Raw genomic sequence first — 26,229 nt, 5'->3', positions numbered from 1 at the left:
TTGGAAGGTGTTGATCTGTCCATGGTGCTGAATTGGTTAAACGACGTCATCTGTACTTCAGCCTCCTAAGTGAAAGAGGGCGACACACGCCTATTAACGACAATCAGAGTGCGCATCCCAGTAAAACACCGGTACCAAGTGCGCAGTCTCCACGGAACAATCGCTGCTAACTTTCAACAGGAGGCAGACCGTCGCTAACTTGCCCTTCTAAAAGAATTCATTCCGTTAAAAAGTAGGTAACGTTAATATGATACAAATAATGGTAATACACCGTGTAATTGAGAAGTAACTACCATTGATTATTCCGATTAAATGTTATCTCAACTAGCTAAACTGCTTGTTAGCCAAAAAATAACTAGCTAATCCTAGGCCCAATTGCTAGGCTAGATAGATAGCTAGTTATGTTATCCGGAGAGGGTGGACATTGACTAGTTTTGCTATTGCTGGCTAGCTAATGTTAGCTAGAAACCACATGCTACAAAAACACATAGCTAGCTATTTCATCCATAGCGTTGTTGCTAACAAACGTAGCAATGTACTGTATACTAAGTATGAAAACGTTAGCTGGATTAGAGGTTTATTGTGGATCAGATTATTATCAAACGCTTTGTTTTTCCTTGACCAAGATCCTGACCCGAGAAGGTGTCGTCAACAGGCTTTTCTGCAAACAAGCACGGACACACGCAATTTAGCATTAAACACCAACAACACAACGCCGGAATGTTTAACCCACACCACCACCATCAGCAGCAGCAGCAACAACAACAACAGCAACAGTTTCACCGTCACCTGCGGCAGCTTCAGCAACTGTTCCAGCAGCCCCCTCCGCCGCCGCCTGCGCCACCACAACCGCCTCCATCGCACCATGCACCCAGGCATCATCATCATCACCACCAAGGAGGACGGTAAGAAATGTGAACTCGAGGTCGTGGATCAGCAGGCCTACTAAGGAAATTGCCACCGCTATCAGAGTGCGCTCCGGGTCGTAAGTTAATTAGGAGCGTTTAGCGCGCACTGGACGTTCTGACCGGGGAGAAGGCCAAGAGATTCTAATCATTTTACCCGGAACACGTTTTAACACTTAGAAATATCATTTTTCACCTGATTTTTTTTTTTATGTGTCAAATGTCATTTTTTTTGTACACTCGATTTTTTTTCGCCTGTTCAGTGTGTGTTTACAGGTGATTTGAACACTTGGTATGGTGTTCATTACACCTGTTCAGTGTGCATTTACAGTTGATGTGTCTCTACAGATGATCAGAACGCTTGTTATGGGCACATTTTACACGCGTTCATTACACCTGTTCGAAAACAGCTTATTTTGTAGCTAACGTCACATTATTCATTTTTGGTTTATTTTTATGTAATGAAAAAAACACGTGTTTTTTTTTCATTTGAATTAGCTATCCATCATTTTTCCTTGTCTGAAGTATCAAGCTAAGTATAAAATCTAAATTAAAAACATTTAAGTAATAATTATGACAGGTTCCATCCACCAGATGGGATTGTTTTGTGACGTATCTACTTTTCCAAACCCTGTTTGTTTGATGAATAAATTAAAGCAATAGTCACTATACTTTCCAAACCACACAGGCTGAATTAAAATGTTTTATAATGTAATTTATTATTGTTAACAATTTGACCCATATTTAGAAACATCTCCCTCCCTCCCCGAGTAAGCGATTCATCACAAAGGGCCTAAAGTCAAACTACCGGAAATTGAGTTGGGAGGGGCTACAACGAAATGTACCCGTTACTACACAGGCATTCAGAACGTGTGCTGTGGCACAATTTCATGCGTCTGAAGGTACGATATTCAAACAATCTAATCACCTGTAAATGCACACTGAACAGGTGCAATGAATGCGTGTAAAAATGCCCATAACGAGCTTTCAAATCACCTGTGAACACAGTGGACAGGTGGGAAAAAATCATGTGTACAAAAAAATGACATTTGACACTTGAAAAAAAGCACGTGAGAAATTTGAGTTACAAGTGTTAAGACGTGTACCAGGTATGACGATTAGAACCTCTTGGCCTTCCAAAGGAGAAGGGTTGATCCGAGCGTTCTTACCTCACAACGGCAGTCAAGCACCCAAGCTAACAGGAAGGGGTTACCTAGTCAGTTGTACAACTGAATGCCTTCAACTGAAATGTCTTCTGCATTTAACCCAACCCCTCTGAATCAGAGAGTTGCGGTGGGCTGCCTTAATCACCATCCACGTCTTCCTTTCCCGGGAAACAGTGGATTAACTGCCTTGCTCAGGGGCAGAACTACAGATTTGTACCTTGTCAGCTCGGGGATTCAATCCAGCAACCTTTCGGTTACTGGCCCAGCACTCTAACCGGCTAACATTGGCTAGCTTGCTAGCTACTTCCAGACACAAATGAGAGAACTTTGACCATTTTACTCACCCTAGCAGAGTTGGTTAGGCTGTTTTCATGTTAATAACTGTGCTTCTGGCAATAATAAATAAAAAAAATTGCCGAAGTTTACTCATACCAGTCATATTCAACGGGTGTTGCACGTTCGTAAATTAATCCGTTATTCTGTGCTCTGATACACTGACGAGTGTTTGAAATTGGGGGTAGATAGAGCCTTAAATGTAAGTGATTTGCTAGCAGCAGTTTGACAGTGGTGCCTGGAGAAGCTGCTATACTCTAATTTTGCAAAAAAAACAGCCTGCCCAGTGGCGGAATGGGGCACTGTGTAAAAATTCTAGGTTTTCCTATAGTTTTAAGGTTTTCATTCTCAAAATGTATTTGTTTTATAGAAGAGAAATTGTTTAAGTCACCAACAATGCTTATACCACACGAGCAGTGGCGACTCCTCATTCAGGGCTGGTGGCGCATACAAACTTGGTCTCTTTTTTTGCTTTCTTAAGGCAGCTCCAAAATGCAGGTGGTTCAGCTTAGCTCAGTGCTTTCTGTGGTGGTGGTGGGGCAGCCTTCAGAAAATACGGAGCATAGGAGTTGGTAATGTTTTCTAGTTACGGTTTGATTGGTTTCATTATACTGTCACTCATGGGGACAGTACGTCAACGCAAAATCTAAAGGTAGAGCTTGAAAATTCAAGCCTCTTGGGTGCTGCCAGAGTTACATTAAAATGCCCATCCAAGAAGGCTCAAGGTCATTGGCCACAGATAAAATGACATCAAATCACATATCTACAGTAGCATTGGACTGATCATGTCAACATCATACATTCAAAATCTTAGCAAACTAACAGTCATCAAGAATGACGTCTACAATCTACTGGCAAAACCTTTTCAATCCTAGTCATGAAGAGAAATTACAGATAAAATGTATCGGTGCTCATAGGCCATTGGACATAAACATTACAACAAGTTGGAAATCGCAAAGTCAACATTGAGAGGTTTGGAAGGAATCAGTGGCTAACTGCAAGCATCTCAAAGCAATGGCTAGCCTGCTATTCAGTGGAGTGGGTGTGTGGTCCCAAGTCTGTGTTTAAGGGTATCTTTTCCCAGCTTAAAAGGATAAACATTCACATTGGCCATGCTGTCCCTCCAGCATGACTTCTGCTGTGCTCAAAACACCTCAACTGGGAAATCTTACTTCAGTGAGTTCAAGACAACTGGGAACTCAGAAAAATGGTCATCCAACTCGGAATTTCAAGTCGGGAACTCGGGCCTCTTTCTAGAACTCCGACCTAAAGATCATTGACATTATCATGAGTCGACCTTTGTTTTTTTCCGAGTTCCCAGTTGTCTAGGAAACATCATAAATCCAGAGAATGCCAAACTTTGATGACAAAATTTGCCCACGAAGGACCGCCATGCCACCTTCCTGTTCAAGTGAGCACAGCACAACATGGTGAGTCCAAAAATGTCTTGTATGCTGCTGCATAAATAATGTAAAATGCCAGGGAGATATGTACGGTCTGTAGCTAAGAAAGTAATACTAAGTGTATGTTTTGTAGTAAGCTGCTAGTACCCCATGTGTCTCACCCTAATAATTTGGTCACTTTTCCCATTATAATTTTGCCTATTGTTCAATCTTGGTGGTGCACGTGTAGCCTGTTTTAGAGAAATGTAGTCATTGATTATTGTAATAGCTTTAATTGTCTGCTTATGTGCCCACTTTATTTATCCTACGGTTCTGACTTGGTGTTCAGGGAGAATACTGTCAGAACGACCCATGTTCTGAATTCTGTCGCTGTACATTTCAATAGTGCTGGACAAATAGTTACAGTGCCTTACATAAGTATTCACCCCCCATTGGCATTTTTCCTATTTTGTTGCATTACAGCCTGTAATTATTTTTTTTCTTTTACACAAAATAGTCCAAATTGGTGAAATGGAAGGGGAAAAAAGTTGTTTAAAAAATGCCCCCCAAAAAACTGAAAAGTGGTGGGTGCATATGTATTCACCCCCTTTGCTATGAAGCCCCTAAATAACATCTGTTGCCACCAATTACCTTCAGAAGTCACATAAGCTAGATTGCACACAGGTGCACTTTATTTAAGTGTCACATGATCTGTCACATGATCTCAGTATATATTCACCTGTTCTGAAAGGCCCCAGAGTCTGCAATACGTAATACCAAGCAAGCAGCACTATGAAGACCAATGAGCTCTCCAAACAGGTCAGGGACAAAGTTGTGGAGAATTACAGATCAGGGTTGGGTTATGAAAAAAAGATCTGAAAATTTGAACATCCCACAAAGCACCATTATTCAAAAATGGAAAGAATATTTCACCACAACAAACTTGCCAAGAGCGGGCCGCCCAACAAAACTCACGGACCAGGCAAGGAGGGCATTAATCAGAGAGGCAACAAAGAGACCAAAGATAACCCTGAAGGAGCTGCAAAGCTCCACAGCGAAGATTAGAGTATCTGTCCATAAGACCACTTTTAGCTATACACTCCACAGAGCTGGGCTTTACAGAAGAGTGTCCGGAAAAAAGCCATTGCTTAAAGAAAAAAATAAGCAAACACGTTTGGTGTTCGCCAAAAGGCATGTGGGAGACTCCCCAAACATATGGAAGAAGGTACTCTGGTCAGATGAGACTAAAATTGAGCTTTTTGGCCTTCAAGGAAAATGCTATGTCTGGCGCAAACCCAACACCTCTCATCACCCTGAGAACACAATCCCCACAGTGAAGCATGGTGGTGGCAGCATCATGCTGTGGGGATGTTCTTCATTGGCAGGGACTGGGAAACTGGTCAGAATTGAAGGAATGATGGATGGCACTAAATACAGGGAAATTCTTGAGGGAAACCTGTTTGTCTTCCAGAGATTTGAGACTGGGACAGAGGTTCACCTTCCAGCAGGACAATGATCCTAAGCATACTGCTAAAGCAGCACACAAGTAGTTTAAGGGGAAACATTTGAATATCTTGGAATGGCCTTGTCAAAGCCCAGACCTCAATCCAATTGAGAATCTGTAGTATGACTTAAAGATTGCTGTACACCAGTGGAACCCATCCAACTTGAAGAAGCTGCCTTGAATGGGCAAAAGTCCCAGTGGCTAGATGTGCTAAGCTTTATAGAGACATGCCCCAAGAGACTTGCAGCTGTAATTTCTGCAAAGGTGGCTCTACAAAGTATTGACTTTGGGGGGGATGAATAGTTATGCACGCTAGTTATGCAAGTTTTCTGTTTTTTTGTCTTATTTCTTGTTTGTTTCACAATAAAAAATATTTAACATGTTGTGTAAATCAAATGATAGAACCCCCCCCCCCCCAAAAAAATAAAAAAATAAATAATAATAATTCCAGGTTGTAAGGCAACAAAATAGGAAAAATGCTAGGGGGGTGAATACTTTCACAAGCCACTGTATACTGACTACGTCCATCACAGCTCGCTCGTTAATGTCTTAGTCAAAATTACGGATCGCCTCCTATCTGTTCGTCGTCCACTTATGCCATAGTTTGTGCATCTCAATTGGCAGTCAGCAATATCATTTATGTTTTTTTCTAAGGCAGGAAATGAGACTGAATGAACTGTTTTGCTGCCTGTAGTAGCTGTAGCTCTAGTAGTTGCTGCCTGTGTAGCTGTGGTAAGGTGTTGGAACTGCTGTTGGGACTTTGCTTTTGGGACAGCTTAATGTGGGTATGGTTTGTCACTGTTATGGTGCAATTAATGTATTGTTTAGTGTTGTTGGCTTTGCTGGCATGCTCCTTTTCAGTTTGCCCCATCAAGGGGCGGCAGGGTAGCCTAGTGGTTAGAGTGTTGGACTAGTAACCGGAAGGTTGCAAGTTCAAACCCCCGAGCTGACAAGGTCTGTCGTTCTGCCCCTGAACAGGCAGTTAACCCACTGTTCCTAGGCTGCCATTGAAAATAAGAGTTTGTTCTTAACTGACTTGCCTGGTTAAATAAAGGTTCAATTTAAAAATATATGTATATATATTTTATATTAAATTGTGCACCTAGCAAGATACCTTTTGGCTAGTGGGGTTTCTGTACTGTAGGCTCCAATGTAGTGGCAGAGTTTTAAAAAATAAATACCCTCCCAAATTATACAAATCATCATGAAATAAGGAAGTTTTTATCTGCAAAGCCTTTAGGGGTGGCAGGTAGCCTAGTGGTTAGAGCGGTGGACTATTAACTGTAAGGTTGCAAGATCGAATCCCCGAGCTGATAAGGTGGAAATCGGTCGTTCTGCCCCTGAACAAGGCAGGTGACCCACTGTGCCTAGGGGGTCATTGGAAATAAGAATTTGTTCTTAACTGACATGCCTAGTGAAATAAAGGTAAAAAAATAAAAGTATATTCAAACAGAGCATGATGACTGAGTTGCGCATCGCAAAGATCCAACTGACTTTCGACCAAACTTTTTTAATGCTTTGCATACCCATTGTTGCCTTAGTTAGCATTTACTGGTATTATCATAAGTTGAAACATCTTTCCTACCCTACCGATGTTCAAATCTGTGAGCTGCTCAATGCGACAACCAGTTAAGCTCTCTTACGGGCAATGTTGCCTGAGTTTCCTCTGAAACTAGGTGTGTGCGGCACGGGTGAAATATATTTGCAATTTGTGTAGGCTACTTTGTACATGATTTTTGTATTGTACTACATAATTGATATGGCGTAAACCACATTTATATGCCTACATTTGCATTCAGGCCAGGTAGCCTAAAGGCCTACTTCTAAGTGTAGTCCTTTCTCAACATGGACAGTAGCTCTCCAAACAAGACCATGACTAAATTGACAACTCATAAATGGAATTAAATAAACCAAAACTTGTTTCTCACAAGTGTAGCATAGGTTGTGAGCTCTGCAAACAATGTGTCCACTCTGAAAGGTAAGACTGGAATAATATATTGAATGCGTTATCAGAAGTTACTCTAATCGAACATTGTAGATTAGGAATTAACATTAAATGTACTACTGGTTAAACATGTAATGGGGAATTGATATACACAAACAATTCACACGAAGTTATGAAACAATGACTGAACAAATTGGCGGGAGAGCACGTTGTGGAGAGAGACGTGCATCTTAGCCACTGTGGCATCCACGCGGCCCCTGCAATGTATTAGTTTACTGAGATTGGCGCGAGTCAGACCGGTGTCAACTGTACTATGAAAAAATATTTGCTACTGCTCTACTAAAACAATCTTGATCGACCAAACAATCTACCAGTAGACTAATGGGGGTCCATCTTAGAAGTGAGTATACGCAATGCTCACTGAAAGAAAGAAAAAAAGGTGTATACCCTCCGCTACACCACTTGTTGCTGATATATCAGGCAGGTGGTGTGATGATTATCTTGGTTGAATTTTCCAGGGGTGCGTTCAGGTAATGAAACATTTCTCTACGTTCTGTAACGGTTTGTAAGACTGTTTTTGCGTTTCTGGAAAAAAACATGTCTTGTGTGGTGGTTATGGTGTGACCATTTGCAAAAACCTGTGCAGCACTCCCCCATAATCACAACCTTCTTCAACCCAAGGTTTATTCACTAGGAAACAACTTGAAGCCAACAGAGGTAAAGAGAACTAAACGGGAGGGACCTACCTGATTGTATCCAATAGAAACTCATGTTTTTGTTGTAAAATGTTTCCATTGCAAAAGATTTTGCTATTGTTTGCTACTGTCTTCGTCTAAATTAATATACCCATGGTCATTCAGAACAGTATAGTTTCTGTGGAATAAACTTTGGAAACTGTTCTGTCCTGCTGAACGCACTCCACATTTAATGTTTAAATAATATTTGTTATCGAAATGAACGTGGCCAATTGTTTGACTTTGGCTGTATTGTGTGTAAATATACTGAACAAATATAAACGCAACATGTAAAGTGTTGGTCCCATGTTTCATGAGCTGAAATAAAAGATCCCAGAAATGTTCCATATGCACAAAAATCTTATTTCTCTCATTTTGTGCAATGTGTTTACATCCCTGTTAGTGACCATTTCTCCTTTTACCAAGATAATACATCCAACTGACACGTGTGGCATATCAAGAAGCTGATTAAACTGGGGACAAAAGGCCCCTCAAATGTGCAGTTTTGTCATACAACACAATGCTACAGATGTCTCAAGTTTTAAGGGAGCATGCAATTGGCATGCTGAGTGCAAGAATGTCCACGAGCTGTTGCAAGAGAATTGAAAGTAAATTTCTCTACCATAAGCTGCCACAACATCTTTTTAGAGAATTTGGCGGTATGTCCAACTTGCCTCACAACCGCAAGATCGTCTAACACCAGCCACCCGGACTGCTGATGAAACTGAGGAGAATTTCTGTCTAATAAAACCTTTTTGTGGGGGGGGGGGGGGGGGGGTCATTCTGATTGGCTGGCCCAGGTGTGTGAAATCCATAGATTAGGGCCTAATGAATTTATTTCAAATGACTGATATCCTTTATATGAACTAACTCAGTAAAATCATTGAAATTGTTGCATGTTTTTTAAATCTTTTTGTTAAGTATATAAAACTGCTTAGTAATGCCCATTCCCTCTGTTATGACCAGGGCCATGGCTGTACCAGGCCCTGCTCCTCCACCTCCCCGTGTGGTCAACATGGCCACTCGGGCCTCCATCATGGCCCCCAACCCAATGTTACAAGGGGCTATAATGATGCAGCAGATGCAAGGTGAGCGCATTTCAGAATGTCAGAAAACGACAGATTAAAAAATATGTTTTTAAAAAAATCGGTACTGTAGTACATAATTTTATCTACAGCTGGTGCGTACGTGAAAAAGCTGTCAGTTTCTCTGAACTGTTATCACTGACTGTAGAACGCCTTGTAGTTCCGAAGACCACCTGATAGAAACTCTGGCACTACCCTACTGCTGGAAAAAGTGGTGGGAAAAGTACCCAATAGTCATACTTGAGTTAAAGTAAAGATATCTTAATAGAAAATGACAAGTGAAAGTCACCTAGTATAAAATACTACTTGAGTAAGTCTAAAAGTATTTGCTTTTAAATATACTTAAGTATCAATCTTTAAATTCAATTTGTAAAATGTACTTAAGTATCATATTTCTTATATTAAGCAAACCAGACAGCACAATTGTCTTGTTTTTGTATTTACAAACAAAGCATTTGTGTTGAGTGAGTCTGCCACATCAGATGCCAAAGATGTTCTCTTGATAAGTGTGTGTCTTGGACCATTTTCCTGTCCAAATGTAACAAGTACTTTTAGGTGTCAGGGAAAATGTTGGAGTAAAAAGTGCATTATTTTCTTTAGGAATGTGTAGTGAAGTAAAAGTTGTCAAAAATATAAATGGTAAAGTACAGATACTTTTAAAGTACTATTTAAGGTATTTTTACTTAAATACTTTACACCAGTGCTGAAAGTTTTTCCACCAATTATTTTTTTCTCCTCATGCTCATCTCCTCCCACACTTTCTTCCTACCTCTATCTCTCCTGTCTCTGGCACTCCAGGTAGCATGCAGGGCTTTGCAGCAGTGAGTGGGCAGCAGTTCACCCAGTTCTTTGCTGCAGGGGCCCGGTCCTCTCTCATGGGCCCTGTACCCATGGGCATGTCCATCAAGACCCCCCACATGGGCTTCCCTGCCCGACACTACCACCCCCACTCCCGCTACTACAACAACAACAACAACAACAACGTAATCAAACCTCTATTTAACTATGGATTTCTGTTTGACAAGCTAACAGTTTTGTGTTTTACTCAGTTGTTGGCTAAGATAGTTTTACCCCACAGTATCAAAACAATGAGGAGACTTGATGATAATTGCTTATGGAAATACTGAATTGGTCAATATTATAATCTTTAACATTTGAGTCCTCTATACCTGTTGCACACGTTGATTGCTGAGAGAGCAGTTGAATTGTTGATCAAATGCCTCACCCTGTTCATGTAGGACTATGGGTCACGGCAGCCGGATCGGAAGAGGGAAAATGAGCAGAGAGCCTTGGGGAGCACATTTAGTCGACCTGCAGCCAGCAGGACATCAGGGGAAACCAATGATAAGGCTCTGAAAGGTAGGACCGTACCTGAACACTCACTGCTAGCTGGTGTTATCATTTAAGGTTTTTATTTGCAGCTACCTTTTTTTGTTGTTGGTTGCTTCCTCTTTTCCTATTTCTTCTCTGTTTTTGAGTGGGTGTGAAACCAGTAATTCTGTGGTTGGTACAGTAGCACATGACAGCCCTGTCTCCCTCTTCCTGCAGATGGAGGAGTGGGAGGGCCAGATGGACAGGCACAGCCTTCAGTGCAACCGGAGCCTGAGGAGCCGGCATTGAAGAAGCAGAGGACAGAGGTGTAAGTAGTACTGTTTTGAGTTTGAATAAATGCATTCCTCGTGGGTCTTTGCATTTTATTTCAGCAAGCCATGACACCCACCATCAAATTGTTTTGAAATTGTTTCTGTACTTAGAAACAGATTAGATTAGCATTCCTACAACGACATTTTGTTGGGATATAATTTGATATCTGAGAAATTAAGCTAATTGATAGTAGCACAAGCCACCCACGGACCCTCCACGCTGGTGATGCATGGGTTAACTCATAACTGGGCGGGTTTCGGGTTATTAGATATTGTGTGGATGAAGGGCGTGTAGGTGGTGGGCATGTTGAATAAAGAAAACAATACCTTACATTTATGGATTTACCATTTTTGTGAAATGTATATCTATAGCCTACATTGTGTTTTTTCTTTAATTATTTTAGGCTATCTGGTATTTAATGTGTAAGTAAGCCTATAAACTTTAGGGCCTAACTGTACAAGATTTGTTGAAGTGGTAAAAGAGGATGATGGCATTGCCGGCTATGTTGTGACGATTGTGCTACTGTTATTTAATTTTTTAGCAACCCATGCTTTGGTTTTGTTTACCTGGCCATTGTTTCAACGTTTTTGAATATGTCGCACAAATCCAATACCTAATATTAGCATTTTCGCACTTCATATCCAAATCATCTATAAGTAGCGTCATTGATTTACACAATCAATTTTGGGGGTACTTTAGGATGATTTTAACATGAAGCAGGAAAATTCTAATATAGGTACCATTGACTTGCTTTGGATTTGTTCCACAAATGCAAAAAAATTAAATATATGTATTTGAAACAGTGGCAAACTACCAAAGCATTGTTTGCCATCATACCTTGTCAATAAACTGCTTACAGGTAAGGGAAATAATGTAATTTGGGTGAACTATCCCTTTAACATTAGGGGAATCTAACACATTTTTATTTCACTTAATAGCAGGAACAGCACCATTTAGTGGTCGGAACCTGGTAATATCAGAATGTAGGTTGGGACAGAAACCTAACAATTTAAATTAATAACTTCTCTGAAGGGGGGGGGGGGGTGCGCGCACATCACCAAATTCACTGCGAATACATTGCATAGGATGAAGAAACAATACTCCACGCTGCAGCATCATACTAATTGTCAAACATAGAAAACTGATACTGTACACTCGTTGTTGGGTGTGGGGGTCCGTTGGTGGCTTTTGACAATTGTTTTTGGGATTACTAGATTTATTTTATTAGATTTATTTTTCGAATCTGAGGTTAGGTACTATATTTAGCGATTTTATATGAATCCTAAAAATGAAAATGGCCAATTTGGGTGCAATTAATTTCTCAGATATGAAGTTATATTTCAACAAAGTAATGTTGTAAGAATGCTAGTCTTACCTGTTTCTAACTACAGAAACTATTTCACAACAATTTGAGCTGGTGGGTGTCAAGCCTCTTTCTTGTTTTGCTTATGTATATCTTCAGATTAGAATATCTATATGCTGTGATGAGTCCTTGGAGGGTAGCAGCTAGTAGTGACACGTATCCTTTATTTCTCTATCCTTCTCTGTCCCAGGTTAGAGGAGACTGTGGAGCAGCCTCCTGAGACAGGCGGGGTCCTGAGTGCAGCAGAGTGTCAAAGCCCACCGGTTGACTGCCAGCCTGGAGGTTTGTGTTCACATACACTACATGACCAAAAGTAAACTCAGCAAAAAAAAAAAAAAAACTCCTCTCACTGTGAACTGCATTTTATTTTCAGCAAACTTATCATGTGTAATATTTGTATGAACATAACCAGATTCAACAACTGAGACATAAACTGAACAAGTTCCACAGACATGTGAGTAATAGAAATGGAATAATGTGTCCCTGAACAAAGGGGGAGGTCAAAATCAAAAGTAACAGTCAGTATCTGGTGTGGTCACCAGCTGCATTAGGTACTGCAGTACATCGCCTTCTCATGGACTGCGCCAGATTTGCCAGTTCTTGCTGTGAGATGTTACCCCACTCTTCCACCAAGGCACCTGCAAGTTCCCGTACATTTCTGGGGGGGAATGGCCCTAGCCCTCACCCTCCGATCCAACAGGTCCCAGACGTGCTCAATGGTATTAAGATCCGGGCTCTTCGCTGGCCATGGCAGAACACTGATATTCCTGTCTTGCAGTAAATCATGCTCAGAACGAGCAGTATGGCTGGTGGCATTGTCAGGATGAGCCTGCAGGAAGGGTACCATGTGAGGGAGGAGGATGTCTTCCCTGTAACGCACAGAGTTGAGATTGCCTGTAATGACGACAAGCTCAGTCCGATGATGCTGTGACACATCGCCCCAGACCATAACGGACCATCCACCTCCAAATCGATCCCGCTCCAGAGTACAGGAGTCTGTGTAACGCTCATTTCTTCGACGATAAACGCGAATCCGACCATCACCACTGAGACAAAACCGCGACTCGTCAGCGACGGTGTGTTTTTGCCCATAGGCAATGTTGTTGCCGGTGATGTCTGGTGAGGACCTGCCTTACAACAGGCCTACAAGCCCCCAGTCCAGCACCTCTCAGCCTATTGCGGACAGTCTGAGCACTGATGGAAGGATTGTGTATTACTGGTGTAACTCGTGCATTTGATATTGCAGAGCCTGGACTCAAACCAGGATCTAGTGGCACAGCTAGCACTGCAATGCAATGCCTTAGGCCACTTGGGGGGCCTCGGACAGACAATTTTTGTACGCCACTCACTTTGGCACTTGGTGGTCCTGTTCTGTGAGCTTGTGTGGCCTACCACTTCACGGTTGAGCCGGTGTTGCTGCTAGACGTTTCCACCTCACAATGACAGCACTTACAGTTGACCAGGGCAGCTCTAGCAGGGTAGACATTTGACAAACTGACTTGTTGGGAAGGTGGCATCCTATGACGTTGCCATGTTGAAAGTCAATGAGCTCTTTCATACGGGCTGTTCTTCTGCCAAGGTTTGTCTATTGAGATTGCATGGCTGTATGCTCGATTTTATAGACGGGTGTGGCTGAAATAGCCGAATCCACTCATTTGAAGGGGTGTCCACATACTATTGTCTATAGTGTACCATTCCAGCAGCCAATCCAAGCCTCTTACTCCCACAGAGCTACAGCCATATCTACAGAACACCATAGATCGGTATATCTCTGTGGCTTAAGCACTGGCCTTTCACCTTTTGGCTTGGTAGGACTAGTTCTCACCTGTTCTTTCCAATAACAGACTGTGTCATTCTGGAGGAGGGTGGGAGCATAGCTGAACCAGTGACTGCAGAGGCAATGGAGGAGAGCAGAGCAGCCGAGGTGAGTTTTATTTGTTATACAGGGCTTTACTGAAGCCTAAACCGTGATTGTAATGCTAGTCCAGATGGGTAGCGGGGCACCGATTTTTGCTCACAGAAAGTGAGATGACCTGATCTGAGGGTCCTTGTGTATGAGCAGGTTCAGAGTGGAGTGTCGGCCATGCCAGCCTCTGAGCAGCTGAGTGGTGAGAGCCAGGCATTCACTCCAGGCCTGGAGGACATGGCAGAGGGCAAGGCTGCCCCAGGGGCATTGGAAAGGGGGCAGGAAGAGGGCAAGGAGGGGGGTGATGCTGCCAACAAGTTCTATTGCTACATCTGCACTCTGGCCTGTCACAACCAGCAGGTAGAGTACCCCCTGAGGGTGTAGAGTGGAATGTTTGCGTTTGAATGGTCCAAGGCAAGCACTCAGCTTGACCCTTCAGCGACCCTGTTAGTCAAGTTCATTAGCTGCCACATGGTTGAGCTGTCAGCCCGAGGCTAGTGAGACAGGAATCCCTCTTGTGTCATATCTCTGTGTCCCTCTCTTCACATCTCGCTGTATCCCTCTCTCTTCCTCATTAGGACTTCCAGAGCCACATGAACGGCCTAGTCCACCAGCAGAGGATGATGGAGATCCAACACATGTCCAGCGCCTGTCTGGTCACCCTGATGCCCCGCGTCCAGGATTCGCTGCAGGGAGGCTGCGGAGACAGCTCCTCCTTCAAGGACGGGTCAGTACTAGTGCATGTTAGTGACAGGTAAATGGGATTTAAGTAAGACCCAATAGTTAGGCGATAGGTACCGAATTAAACAACTGACTGAAACAGCAAGGGTCTGCCTAAAATTGTCCAATAAGAAACACTTGTTTTCCGTTGAAAAACGTTTTGCTATAGTTTGTCTTTGTGAATATGACCCAGATGGCCATCAAATCACATTTTATTGGTCACATGCAGATGTTATTGCGAGTGAAGCGAAATGCTTGTGCTTCTAGTTCCGGCAGTGCAGCGATATCAATCTAGAATAACTGTCTTCAAAGTAATGACTCCGGACGTCGGGTTTGAAATTAAAGCTTCTTTTAGTAACACTACTTGTTCACGTTACATTTAACAACTTTTAGATTCTACAAAACAATAAAATAAAGTTGCTAGTGAAAGTCAGGATAATCAGTTGTACATAACTGGGCGTTCGCTCTCTATTTCCTGGCGCAAGGCATTCTGGAACTTGCAGTCAATAGCGTAATCCAATACAACAGAAATATGTATGTAGTTCTCTCAATCTCCAACACACGAATTCTAATATGTGTAAATAACTAAAGAAAATATCTTTAGATACAGCTCAATACATTAACTCTGTAACCCATTAAAGTTTCAACAATCAACAAGTAATATAACAATTCCACAACTACCTAATACACACATCAAAGGGATGAAATAAGAATATATAAATATATGGATGAGCAATGACAGAGCGGCATAGGCAAGATGCAGTAGATGGTATAGAATACGGTATGAGTAATTCAAGATATGTAAACATTATTAAAGTGGCATTAAAGTGACTAGTGATCCATTTATTAAAGTGGCCAATGATTTGAGTCTGTATGTTGGTAGCAGTGTTAGTGATGGCTGTTTAACAGTCTGATGGCCTTGAGATAGAAGCTGTTTTTCAGTCTCTCGGTCCCAGCTTTGATGCACCTGTACTGACCTCACCTTCTGGATGATAGCGGGGTGAACAGGCAGTGGCTCGGGTGGTTGTTGTCCTTGATTATCTTTTTGGCCTTCCTGTGGCATCGGGTGCTGTCGGTGTCCTGGGGGGCAGGTAGTTCGCCCCAGGTGATGCATTGTGCACCCCCCTCTGGAGAGCCCTGCGGTTGTGGGAGGTGTAGTTGCCGTATTGATTCAGCCCGAAAGGATGCTCTCAATTGTGCAAAAAGTTTTAGGTGACAAGCCACATTTCTTTTCAGCCTCCTGAGGTTGACTTGGGTGGATCGTTTCAGTTTGTCTGTGATGTGTACGCAGAGGAACTTAACTTTCCACTCATGTAGCTGCGTGTGTGTAACACAGAGAGAAGAAACCCGGCCCGCAGCTTTGGTGTGCTACCTGCAAAATCCACTACACCAGTACAGTCTTGGTGCACCGCAGGACCAGGGAGCACAAGCTGGCCAGCCGCACCTCCAATCCTTCCTGTACCGTCTGCAAGAGGCACTTCAGGAGCTCACTCCTGTTCCTGGAGCACATGCAGTCCCAGGGGCACAAGCAGAGAGTTGACGAGGTGTGTGTGTGTGTACTCTGCCTCGGCAGCTTGGAAATCCAATAAATGTATTACATTTTTGGAGTCCCTAGTGCCCCCCTAGTGGTACAGGATGCACTACTTTTGACCAGAGCCCTATGGTCCCTAGTCGAAAGTAGTGCACTAAATAGGGAATAATAGGGTGCCACTTGGGCCCTAAACCTTGTCAAACCATTCCCTCCTTATTCACTGTTCTGTGCTCCTCTCACTACAGCTTCGGGAGGAGGGGGGGCCAAAGGCCTTGGCTGAACTGGTTGCCATGGATGCACAAGGCTGCTTTGTAGACGATGGAGACGAGGAGGAGGAGGCATGTGAGGAGGAAGAGGGGGACGAAGAGGAAATGGAAGATGGCGACGAAGGCAGCTCCCATGGGAAGGTTAGGCATATGCGTGTACACGCCTTTTCACACATGGGGATGGGCATTTGATTATTATTTGTTTTTACTGTTATAGTACTCACATTATTTGTTTTTACTGTTATAGTACTCACATTATTTTTTGGAATGGAAAATATATCCACTACCGTTCAAAAGTTTGCGGTCGCTTAGAAATTATTTTTTTATGGAATATCTACATAGGTGTACAGAGTCTATTATCAGCAACCATCACTCCTGTGTTCCAATGGCACGTTGTGTTAGCTAATCCAAGTTTAGCATTTTAAAAGGCTAATTGATCATTAGAAAACCATTTTGCAATTATGTTAGTACAGCTGAAAACTTGTCCTGATTAAAGAAGAAATAAAACTGGCCTTCTTTAGACTAGTTGAGTATCTGGAGCATCAGCATTTGTGGGTTGGATTACAGGCTCAAAATGTCCAGAAATAAAGCACTTTCTTCTGAAATTCGTCAGTCTATTCTTGTTCTGAGAAATGAAGACTATTCCATGTGAGAAATTGTCAAAAAAACTAAAGATCTCGTACTACTCCCTTCATAGACCAGCGCAAACTGGCTTTAATCAGAGTGGGAGGCCCCGGTGTACAAGAGAACAAGTACATTAGTGTCTAGTTTGAGAAACTAACGCCTCACAAGTCCTCAACTGGCAGCTTCATTAAATAGTACCTGCAAAATGGACACAAAATTTATTTTTTCTTTAAAAACCAAGGACAATTCTAAGTCACCCCAAACTTTTGAACGGTAGTGTATATTTGGGATAAATGTGTGCATTTATCTGTATCCCAACAGTGCACAACAATGCCTAATTTATCGTAACCGTTACAGATAGAAAATCCCAATTGCTAAATTGCCTTGTATATTCAGTCAAGAAAACTACTGCGATTTAAGATTCGGGGCTCAGTTTGGTGTGTTGAATTTTGTTTTATGGTTTATGAACCAAAATCTTTTCGATATTGTCCTACCGACATGTGACAGTTTATTATGCCGGTTCTTTGGCATTTTCTAAAGGGATTTAAAAAAATCCACATTGAACAGTGCAAGGGGATGAATTACAGTCACTGCATCTGTTTGGTGAGTAGGCCTAGGCTTAATGAAGCCAATGACAATATGCTCTTTGAAAGAAAAAAAACTAATGTTTTTGCATATTGCCATTGTGGAACCTGTATGTTTAGGGGGTTTATATCCTAGACTAATTAATTGTAAATGGCAATTATTCCAAAACTGCAGCTAGTTGTTGGAACACATTTCCCAGCTTCAGTCAATCATTTGGGATGGAATGTAGCTTGTGTATTTTTTTTTATACCCACTGTTTTTTCAGAAGCATTTATTTCTGTAGGCCTAAATGGACCCTGTGTAGCAGGAGCAGGCGGAACACGAGTGAGACATGGAGGGGAAAGGGAATTCTGTTTCTTTTTTGATGTGCCCCCGCAAATGCACATGTACAAATGGAACACTAGTCAAAGCAAATGAACTTGGTCTTCAAGACAACACTCTTTCTTTTTACGGTATTTGAAAACAATGATCTCTGGTTAAAACGTTTTGATGTCCGTTTTCCTAGTCGCACCACGTCTCTTTTCCAGCTCTTGCTCTTTCTCCCATGCGCACATTCACTTTTTTTTTCCCCAGCATCAATATTGGAGAAATGTTAAGAGACATATTATCTTCCTGAAACGTCTGTATATCGTTGTTGGTAATGGATCTATTTGGTAATGTGTGTATTTGGTGTGGCAGGACGTCTGGCCAACCCAGATGGAGGTGGCTCTACTAGAAGATGTAGATGAAGAGGAGGAGTTTGACCCTGACACGGTGTACGGTGAGTGACACACCCTACACGAGGACACACACTGTCTGCGTCATTACGCAAGACTCACTGACTTGCCATAGTCAAATGAAAGCCATTCAGAATCAGTCATTAGTACCTGTTATATATTTAGCTATATATTGCACATTATGTTTTTGTCATGTGTGATTCTGTTGTCATTGACTAACCTCTCTCTGCCTGTCTCCCAGGTTCTAGCTTTGTGGTTCCTGTGGCTGGGTTCCTCTGTAGACTCTGCCAGCAGTTCTACCATTTTGAGTCCTCAGCCCGCCACTTGCACTGCAAGTCACTCAAACACTTTGAGAACCTCAAGGTTGGTTGTATAATCACATTTCTTGTGTATGGTTGTGTATGAATTAAGACACCACACATCAAATTAACAGGTTTGCCTGTCTGTTGTAGTCATCTCCTTTATTTCCTATGTGTTTTTTGCCTTCTCTCCCCTACAGAAGTACAGGGCCTTGCGTAGCCAGAAGGATGGGACAGTGGAACCTACTCCCATAGACGGTACGGACGGCGATTCAGAGTGTGATAGTAACCACACTGTCTCAGATTCAAACAGCCTGCCTTCAGAGCTCCTCAGCAGCCCTGCGTTACTCCAGCCCACCATCTCCATCACCAGACTGAAGTCCTCCAGACCCTGCCCTGAACCCCAGAACAACACTCCCTCAGCTTCATCCCTGAAGGACCTCACCACCACCAGCAGCTCTGTGGGGACTCCGGCTCAAGCCTCCCCAGAGAAGCAGAGCCCAGTAAACCCTGAGGACAAGGAGGAAGAGCCAACCCCAGAACAAGCACCAGTCACAGAGGAAGAGCCAAGCCCAGAACTAGCACCAGTCGCAGAGGAGGAGCCAGCACCAGTCGCAGAGGAGGAGCCAGCACCAGTCGCAGAGGAGGAGCCAGCACCAGTCGCAGAGGAGGAGCCAGCATCAGTCGCAGAGGAGGAGCCAGTCATGGGAGAGGCAGAGAAAGAGCCAGTGGCAGTTGAGGAAAAGTCAGCCCCAGTCACAGGAGAAGAAGAAGAGGCAAAGGCAGCTGCTCCAGAAGAGAAGACGGGCAAAGGGAAAGCAAAGGGCCCATCCAAAAGGAAGTCCGGGAGGACAACACGGAGACGTTGAGGAAGAGAAAGCAGGAGAAAGAGAGGGGGATGGAGAGTGGGAGCGGAAGAAATAAATAATATCCAGTACAATCGCTACCCTAGGACAGGGTACATTAGCTCAATAGACCTGGCAACTCAAAACCGGTGATCCTCTAACCTATATTTGTAGGTGTTTAGGTGTTTCATTTTTTTAATAACACAACTAGATAGAAATGACTAATGTGCATTCAGTGGAACCTGACTGAAGAGAATTATGCGGAAGAAATTGTGGATGTGTGTGTTGCTGTCATAGTGTGGAAAGGGTCAAATGAAAATGAAGATCTGTTTTTAGTTTATACATGTCGTTCTAGTTAGCTAAATGTCTAACTCAACACATTGTTGCCAGGTTTAGGAAGGGAGTGGTGTTTTAGTCCAGGAACCGAGTGAATCATTATAGCAGGCAACTTATCTGAAAATATTTGTGATGGGGATGGGAATTTAAAAAGTAAATGGTACTGTTTGAATGTCGAGTAACTATGAACCTTGATTTGATCCTAGCTTTGTTGAAGTGCTATTGTCCTTGACATTTTTTACACATTCTCTGAACTGTTCTGGAGATTTCTTTGGATGTTAGCAGGTGAGGGGATTGGTTAGAGGGGGGGGGTTTAAAGGGGGTCTTAACTGCTTGGTCTATTTAGCTCAGATACACCCTGAGCTGCTGCTTTCCCCTCACTATACTGCTAAATACATTTTGAATTGACTTGTTTAGCTCTTTAACCCCTTGATTGCTGAAACTGCCTACATCCCACTGGTTTCGCTCCCAATTTGCACCTGAACCTCCATAAGGCTGTGCGATAAGCTCATGGTTTTGACAAGACTAAATGATAGATTATGACAGGACTCAATTATAGATGTTCCTGCAATGTTAGGAAGCAGAGCATGATTTTAGTGAGCTTTCAATGTGGCTGTTCTTAACTCATAATGTTCTATTATAACAGTTGTCTAGTCTAACAGAACTTGACAACTCCTGAGACCATAAAACGATCATTTTAGATGTGGCTGGAATAGGGAGAACACATTGGCCTAGAATAGATCCTCTTTGCCAGAGTTTGTTCTCAGGAGACAACCAGTTTTAGGCGAAGTTCAGTGCGCACTCTTTTTTTTCCCCCCCTCACAGTTGGAGGCATTAGGCCTACCTATTGCCAGCTAATAAATACAATGAGGGATATCCAAACCCTGTCACCCCATTTGAATGTTAATATTTTAAAAATTCCTGAACTGAAAGCAATGTTGCATTAACAAGCTTACGCATCACAAACATGACATTGTAAAAGAGTTGTAGTTTTGTGCTGGTTTTCCATCCTTTTTTAAACATTGAGTTGGTACTTTTTTTCTCACACACCTTGTACACTGGACTAGTAAGAGTCATTTTTATTTTGTTCAAGTGTCTGTACAAGTGACATTGCATGACAGTTGTGACTGTTCACATTGGTAACATTAATATCAAGGTTATCAACAATATTGAAGTGGTATGGATGGACTTGGAGTTTTTCATAACAATGAGACCTGACTTGGAGAAACAAAGGCTGCGTTTAGTTAGGCAGCCCAATACTGATCTTTTTTCACTAAGGCCGTGTCCACAATTGACAATCACATGCAACTTCTGTTATTAGAATATGAAGATGCATTGAAACGACAGGTCTAGATGAACAAAAGTCGCATTGTGGTTGGAATTGTTTAGATCTGGCTGACTGCCTCAGGTGCTGGTCAGAGACTCATTGTGTGGATTTCTGTCTTTTTTCAATCAGGTTACCAAAAGTGAATACAGTGGGCAATGTCACAGCACTCTGCCCACAAATCTCCAGAAAATGTATGTTTTGGCAGCAAGAGACACCTTTTTTCATTAAATGTTGATTAACTGGAGGAAATGCGTTCCTAGCGTGAGGAATGTGTTTGCTGGCTTCATAAATGTTAGCCCACCAGCTTATTTGGAAAAACTATTTTTTGTTTGGAGTTATAACCTGTTTGCAATCCCTTTTAGCTTTGCTTGCTGGCTAACTAGCTACTGCCATCAAGTTGTCAGATTTAGCCTGTTCCAGCATTTGAAGAAAAATGGAATCCTGTGACACAATGTGGACATGTTTGGAATTCCATGATCAGAATACAAACGTCGCATGAACTGTCAAGTCTAGACACGGTCTAATTGGTCTTTAAACCAATCGGCTCTGAAAAATATCTGATGTGGGAAAAAATCGGTGGTTAGTCACAATACCAATTTAGTGGGGGGGGGGGAATCAAAATTGGATGTTCGAACGCAGCCTAACTGGTCAGGAAACTCTTTGCTTTGGGCACGGAGAATGAAGTGTCTTTTCCCCATTGATAGCCAATTAGTGTAGACATTTTTTTTCTTTTTTTTTCTCACGCATATCTTGTTAGCCCCAGTACACTGGACTAGTGGACTGCGTATAGATGGGCAGCCCAATTCTGATATTGTTTCCTCTATATGGACCAATCGCATCTTTTTTCAAAGCTGATCTGATTGGTCAAAAGACCAGAATTGGGCTGGATGTCCAAATGCAGCCATAGCCATTGAGTAGAATTGTCTGTACAAACATTGCATGGTAGAGTTGTCACCTTACAAATTAGTAACATTAATATCAACAATAATGAAATTAATAAATTATATGACTTGGGGAGTTTTTCATAATCATGAGACGTCAGCGGGGTAATCTAACTGGTCAGGAAAATCTCTTGGCTCCAGGCACAGAGAAGGAAGTGTATTTTCCCTAGTGGTAATAAATGTGTAGCAGTCTAAAAGTTACAGAAGCTGAGAACCAGCAGTTCTGATTTTGAAGTACACCAACAGAAGAAATTGAATGATTCACCAGATTGTGATCTATTTAATTGACGAGACGTGGATAACCATTTGTCACTGGCCTCTTGGTGAGAGGAGACCTGAATATAGGATAATTGTTCATAAGTTATAGACAGAACTACATAAGACCGAATCAAGTGATGTAGCACTCCAGTAAAGAGTCCCCAATCACAGCCACTGTATTTTTTTTCAAGGAACATGTAAGGAATAAGTCTCTCCCAGATGATACTGATGCTTTCAGTGAATGGGCAGTTGTTATTAGTTCACTTGTACAGCGGAAGAGCAGATGCATAGACTGTTTACACAGGCAGCCCAATTTTCAGATTTTTTTTTCTGAGATGTTCTTAGTCAAAATACCAATTAGATCAATTGGGCTAACTGTGTAAACAAACCCATATTGGCTTTGATGAAAGCAAGCTCATTTGTCTTGTCTCTGGTTTGTGTCCCACTGAAATATTATACAGGACCAGAGCACGACAGAAAGGGTCATTTATGTGACATTTCAAACAGCTGTATGTTTCTTAATGTATTTTTATTCTACAAATGACAAACCGATGAACAAGTGTTTTCTAGCAGCTGGAAGTTTCATGTATTTTGGGGATGTTTTCTGTATTGGGGTCATTTTAATTTATAATAAAACTTGACAATTGCCTCACTGTGATTATTGAATATCGCATTGTTTTAAAGAGCTAGTTCTTGACGTTAGTGATTCAAGATGTCACACTCAGATAATTAACAGTAACACATTCAATATACTGTTTTTAAATCTGTCAAGGAAAAACTGAATTGGGGAAAAAGTGGAACACAAACACATTAATCTCTTCTTGCATGTCACAGAAAAATATTGACCAATCAAAGCTCACATATGATTTGTAGTATTACCCCATAGAGATTAACTTAGCTGCTTACCTACCACCAGTGTGTTCATTACATCTTACAACAGAAATGGTTTACCATCTTAGAGCCAAACATAGCAAATGAAACAGGGAGGGACCTACCTGAATTAGTGCAATAGAAACTTGTTTTCGTTACAAAACGTTTTGGAACAGAAACCAATTCAGCAAGATGAATACACCCCAGTTATGACATGAATCACAGCATATTCTGCATCCTTTACACCCCACACCAAGCACATGGATAAATAAGTACTAATCATGGGGGCAATTGACTATACGGATAGCTAAGCTGAAACATTGGTATACATAGTAAGTGGTGATGGTGGCATAAACTAGTCACTTCAACACAGAGAATGTACTCAGCTTTTGGCTCTTTTACTTAACTAAGCAGGAACCATCTTAAAAGTTCAACAGCTGTGTATCGATTAATATTGTATAGTTTAGTGGAGGGTTCATAAGTGCTACATGAAAGGGACAGAGAAAATCCTATCACTCTTAAGTGTTACCACATGAACACTTGAGAAAAGGAAAGATGCTCATATTGGTAGGTGGAATGTTGTTTTGTGTAACACTGAATAGTCCAGCTTTATCCTCTTCGCCCTTCTCCCCTTCAGAGGCCGGAGAATCTTTGTCCGGGGACTGTTGATCCTCTCCTGGGGGTGTAGCGGTGCTCAGTTGAACTCTGAACTCCTGCCAGGCCTGCCAGTTAGATTCCAACAGTTCGTGTAGTTGGTCATTCAGTGAGTCGTTGCGTTCCTCCAGGTCCTCCAGGCAGGAGTTGATCTGATCCAGCAGTGTTGATGGCTACATACTCTGCCAAAAGAGAGTGATATGAGAACAGCAAAGATGTGCAATTCCTAACAGACAAATACAGACACCCTATTGGCTTATGTACACAGCTGTGAATGACAACACACACAGTTTTGTTTTATTATCCTTGTGGGGACCAAAACATTTATTCCCTTTCTAAATCCTATGTTCCCTAACCCTTAACCTAAAATAGCATTTTTCCTCATGGGGACCGGCGAAATGTACCCACTTGTCAGAATGTTCCTTGTTTTACTATCCTTGTGAGTACTTCTGGTACCCACAAGGATAGTTAAACAAAAAAAAAAAAACGCACACTGTATCTCTTAAATCACAGCCGCAGAGATGATGCTTCCGTGATGACATCTGAAACATACCAGTATTACCTGAATTCATCTTCATTGTCGATGATGCCATCATCAGTTGAGATGTTAGGATCTCCATTTGGTCCAGACATATTGTTGTTTACTTCTTCTGAGGTTTAACAGCGGTTGACATACAATTTGTTTCATTACCTCCATCTACTAGACTGGAGTACAACTCCATTATACTTTGCTTGAAAAATACAAATGTACTAAATAAATACCCTACCATCTAACACTACACTCACTAATTTCAAAATTATATAAGATTAAATGAACACCACCCTACTCCACTAATTAAATGTATTTACTCCTACCTCATCCCATCACCCTGAAAGGATGGGACGTCACCACTTAACACACCCTGTAACTCTTCTGATGTCAAGTCTAGCACACCCAAATACTTCTCTGCAGCTGCCACCACAACCTCAATTTTCCCGAGACTTCCGATCCATCCCTTCAGTACAAAGTGACAACTAATGCACTGCTCTAACCCTGGAAACCTCAACCTACCTCTCTCGCAAGGGACATTTCTGATCCCCAGCTCCATGGGCACACCAACAATTAACACATTCCGCTACTTTCCCCCATACTACACATTCCTTTGTCTCATGCCCTTCTGCACATTTCTCACACCTTGGACCCTCCCGCCTACACACTGCTGCCACATACCCATAAGCTTGACACCTGTAACATCGTAATGTATTCGGCACATCGCTCGTACAGGATTACTTATATATCCAAACTTTATCGGGCAAAGACTCAACTTCAAAAGAACAGACAATGACTTCAGTTTCCCCACCCTGTTTGCGTCGCATCAAACGACGATCATCACATACACCGGCAATCTTTCCTCTCAGCTGGTCAACTTTTACATTTACTGCTACCCCTGTTATCACTCCTTTCATTTGTGCCCTTTTCTTGAGAACGAAACAATTCACTTTTCTTGCCCTCATTAGTTTTACTCCAAGCGTATTCTCCCTCTGCCTCACAAAAACACAAACAGTTATCACTAGACCACTTCTAGTTACCATCACCCAACTCTTTTTTCACCCACCGTGAAACCACAAATGGATCAGCAAAAAGGGAAGAGTACGCTTTTTTCCATAAACTTCACTCCTTCACTTCTGATCCTCGGAGCATACCTCGGTATACAATAACTTCACCGAACCTACCACATAGGATACTTCACACTTATTCACTTCCATTTCTCCTCCTGTCTTCAGCTCCCCCTACTTACACTTTCTACCATTCTTATTTAACAAACCATCTCCCCTTTCCCACAATTTTTATCCGACACAAGCCCTCTCTTTTTCCCTCCATTCCTCCTCCGTTTTCCAAGTATAGGTCTCCTTGTGATAATACTGCTGCCCCACTCCTGACACCCATCTTGTTCTTGCTTTCTCTAGAAACTCCATTTCCGCCGAGCGCTCTTCTCCCTATTGTTGTTTACGTAGAATTAGCTACACTGAAATGAATTAAGAGAAAAGATGCGTTAGCTGGCACTGCAGCCCATGTAGCTAACGTTAGTAACTTAACACAGATAAACGTTTACTTACATTACTATGTTCATCACCAGTGCACTTCACATATAGTAGGGGTTTCTATTATAATATTCTACTGGAAAACAAAAACCTAAAAAGGACTACATCATAATGCACAAATTGGACTTAGCTGGACTGCTAGCTAACAACCGCAGCCTGTCACTTAGTGTCAGATGACTGATGATGACAACACTGAGAAACAAGCTCC

General features: G+C 42.1%; 1 protein-coding gene and 1 long non-coding RNA gene across 4 annotated transcripts; one reads left to right on the top strand and one right to left on the bottom strand.

The window, feature by feature from the left end:
- The first annotated feature begins 140 nt into the window (after window positions 1–140).
- LOC139408633 (zinc finger protein on ecdysone puffs-like) lies at window positions 141–21,085 on the top strand. 3 transcript variants are annotated; one of them, XM_071152765.1, is made up of 15 exons: window positions 141–232; window positions 627–905; window positions 8,936–9,057; window positions 9,853–10,037; window positions 10,293–10,413; window positions 10,603–10,693; window positions 12,252–12,343; window positions 13,906–13,985; window positions 14,124–14,327; window positions 14,546–14,694; window positions 16,024–16,231; window positions 16,464–16,625; window positions 18,372–18,453; window positions 18,651–18,772; window positions 18,909–21,085. In XM_071152765.1, exons 2-15 carry the CDS (start codon window positions 721–723, stop codon window positions 19,575–19,577), a joined length of 2,472 nt encoding a protein of 823 aa, XP_071008866.1. In that variant the 5' UTR covers window positions 141–232; window positions 627–720; the 3' UTR covers window positions 19,578–21,085. The 3 variants fall into 3 exon arrangements, with proteins under 3 accessions (XP_071008866.1, XP_071008867.1, XP_071008868.1); XM_071152766.1 differs by having other exon boundaries at window positions 142–232; window positions 9,853–10,034; XM_071152767.1 differs by having other exon boundaries at window positions 160–232; window positions 643–905; window positions 9,853–10,034.
- On the bottom strand, window positions 20,951–26,192 carry LOC139408634 (uncharacterized). Its single transcript, XR_011634307.1, has 3 exons — window positions 26,037–26,192; window positions 24,502–25,945; window positions 20,951–24,121 (listed from the first exon to the last, which is right to left on the bottom strand). It is a non-coding gene; the product is annotated as an uncharacterized lncRNA (long non-coding RNA).
- Between the last annotated feature and the right edge of the window lie 37 nt (window positions 26,193–26,229).

This window comes from Oncorhynchus clarkii, chromosome 5 (genome assembly GCF_045791955.1).
Source record: "Oncorhynchus clarkii lewisi isolate Uvic-CL-2024 chromosome 5, UVic_Ocla_1.0, whole genome shotgun sequence".
NCBI classification, from domain to species: Eukaryota; Metazoa; Chordata; class Actinopteri; order Salmoniformes; family Salmonidae; genus Oncorhynchus; species Oncorhynchus clarkii.
This window is presented reverse-complemented; position numbering and strand designations above follow the sequence as displayed.

Coding starts and splice junctions, on each gene's coding strand:
- LOC139408633 (XM_071152765.1), top strand. CDS start 721: ATGTTTAACCCACACCACCACCATCAGCAGCAGCAGCAACAACAACAA. Junction 10,038..10,292: donor ACAACAACAACAACAACAAC/GTAATCAAACCT, acceptor CTGTTCATGTAG/GACTATGGGTCACGGCAGCC. Junction 12,344..13,905: donor GGTTGACTGCCAGCCTGGAG/GTTTGTGTTCAC, acceptor TTCCAATAACAG/ACTGTGTCATTCTGGAGGAG.